This window comes from Condylura cristata, unplaced genomic scaffold (assembly GCF_000260355.1).
Source record: "Condylura cristata isolate star-nosed mole 26May11 unplaced genomic scaffold, ConCri1.0 scaffold00054, whole genome shotgun sequence".
NCBI classification, from domain to species: domain Eukaryota; kingdom Metazoa; phylum Chordata; class Mammalia; order Eulipotyphla; family Talpidae; genus Condylura; species Condylura cristata.
The window spans coordinates 1,357,056-1,358,508 of NW_004567155.1; the positions used below are offsets into that span (position 1 = coordinate 1,357,056).

General features: G+C 73.2%; 1 protein-coding gene across 1 annotated transcript in view; it reads right to left on the reverse strand.

Annotated features, from left to right (window-relative positions):
• The window catches only part of MUC5AC (mucin 5AC, oligomeric mucus/gel-forming), a 47,274-nt gene that overhangs the window by 42,171 nt on the left and 3,650 nt on the right, over positions 1-1,453 (reverse strand). The window contains exons 8-12 of the mRNA XM_012734336.1: positions 1,312-1,437; positions 1,037-1,154; positions 781-919; positions 501-611; positions 72-137 (exon numbers count right to left, since the gene is read on the reverse strand). Of these exons, the coding sequence (XP_012589790.1) occupies positions 72-137; positions 501-611; positions 781-919; positions 1,037-1,154; positions 1,312-1,437 (560 nt within the window). The remainder of the gene's footprint in view (positions 1-71; positions 138-500; positions 612-780; positions 920-1,036; positions 1,155-1,311; positions 1,438-1,453) is intronic.

The following is a 1,453-nucleotide window of genomic DNA, read 5'->3' on the forward strand; positions in this document are numbered from 1 at the left end:
CGCGGGGCGGGGCCTCCGTGCGGCTGGCGGGGCCACGGTGGTCTGGGGCTGGAGGCGCGCTCCTCACCTGCAGAGACTGGCAGTTGGCTGTAGATATGGTTCACGAACACCTCCCCGCTGGCCTTGATCTCCACCACCTGGGAGCAGCAGAGGGGGTGCTAGTGCCGGGCCACCCGGCCCTAGAGGCTGCCAAGTGTTCCCTGGGCAGCCCTTCCTGACGGAACCGCCGCTGCCCGGCCTCCGCGAGGCCACTGGGCTGAGCCCCTGGGCTGTGTCCCCACGACCTCCTGAAGCGACCTCGCGGACAGAGACTTGAGCGAGAGGCCCAGGCCCTCCTTTCTAGGCCAGGCTGGGCGCGGGCCGGGTGTGCTCCTGGCCTGTCCTGCTTGGGGACAGGCTGGCAGACCCAGGAGAGGGGGACACGGCCAACAGTCAGCAGGGGGCTGGGCTGGGGCTCAGGGGTGGGCTGGGGCTCGGGCAGGCCCCAGGTCCGCACGCACCGTGTCCCCGCCGCCCAGGCTGAGCGTCACGGCCTTCAGGCAGGTCTCGCTGTCCGTCAGCCCGCACCTGCGCAGCTCGGCCAGCACGGAGAAGGCGCTGCTCTCGCAGGTCTGTGGAGCGTCCTCAGGCTTAGCAGTGCCCTCAGGCCCCGCCACCTGCCTCCACCACCCTGGTCGGGGGACTGGCGCCGGGCTCTCTGGGCCACTCCCGGGTGCTTGGCCAGAGCCCGGCGGCCTGGGGCAGCTGCACAGGACCCTCGCGCTGGCAGGCTGGCTGTACCTTGGCCAGCACGTAGCTGCAGGCCCCGTGCACCGTGTACTGCCTCTGGTCAAACGTGGAGAAGTGGGCGCCACCCAGCACTGCACAGGTGCCCGGGCACGGTACCTCCTGGCAGCTCCACCGGCCAGCGTAGCAGGTGCTGGGGGCAGAGGGGCGGCGTTACCTGGGCCCCACCAGGCATCCAGGCCCAGGGGCGCTTTGTGGGAGTGGACTGCTGTGCCCCGGGCGCCGTCGGGGGGCCGGGGCTGGGCCCTACCAGTTGGCGCAGTCGGTGGAGTAGCCGGTGCCGGGGGCGTAGGCGGCCCCGTTGTGCACGCAGGCGCACTGGGACACGGGGATGCAGCCGGCCTGGCCGACGTCGTCCAGCACGGTCCCTGGGGGCAGGCAGGCCGTGAGGCAGGTGCCCTCACTGGGGCAGCCGCGCCCCTCAGGCGGCCCTCAGACCAGGGGCCCAGGGGCCGGGGCTGGGTCAGGGGTTTCCAAGGCCCTCAGCGCACCCCTCCTCCCCGCTCGGCCCAGGCCCCGCCTCACCCTCGGGGCAGAAGCAGCCGTCCAGGCAGTGGTCCTCGCACAGCTGGCTGCGCTCGGGGTTGGAGCAGGTGTCGGCGCAGGCCGGGCCGCACTCGCGGTGCTGCATGCCGCGGGGGCAGGTCCGCGCTGGGGGGAGGCGGGG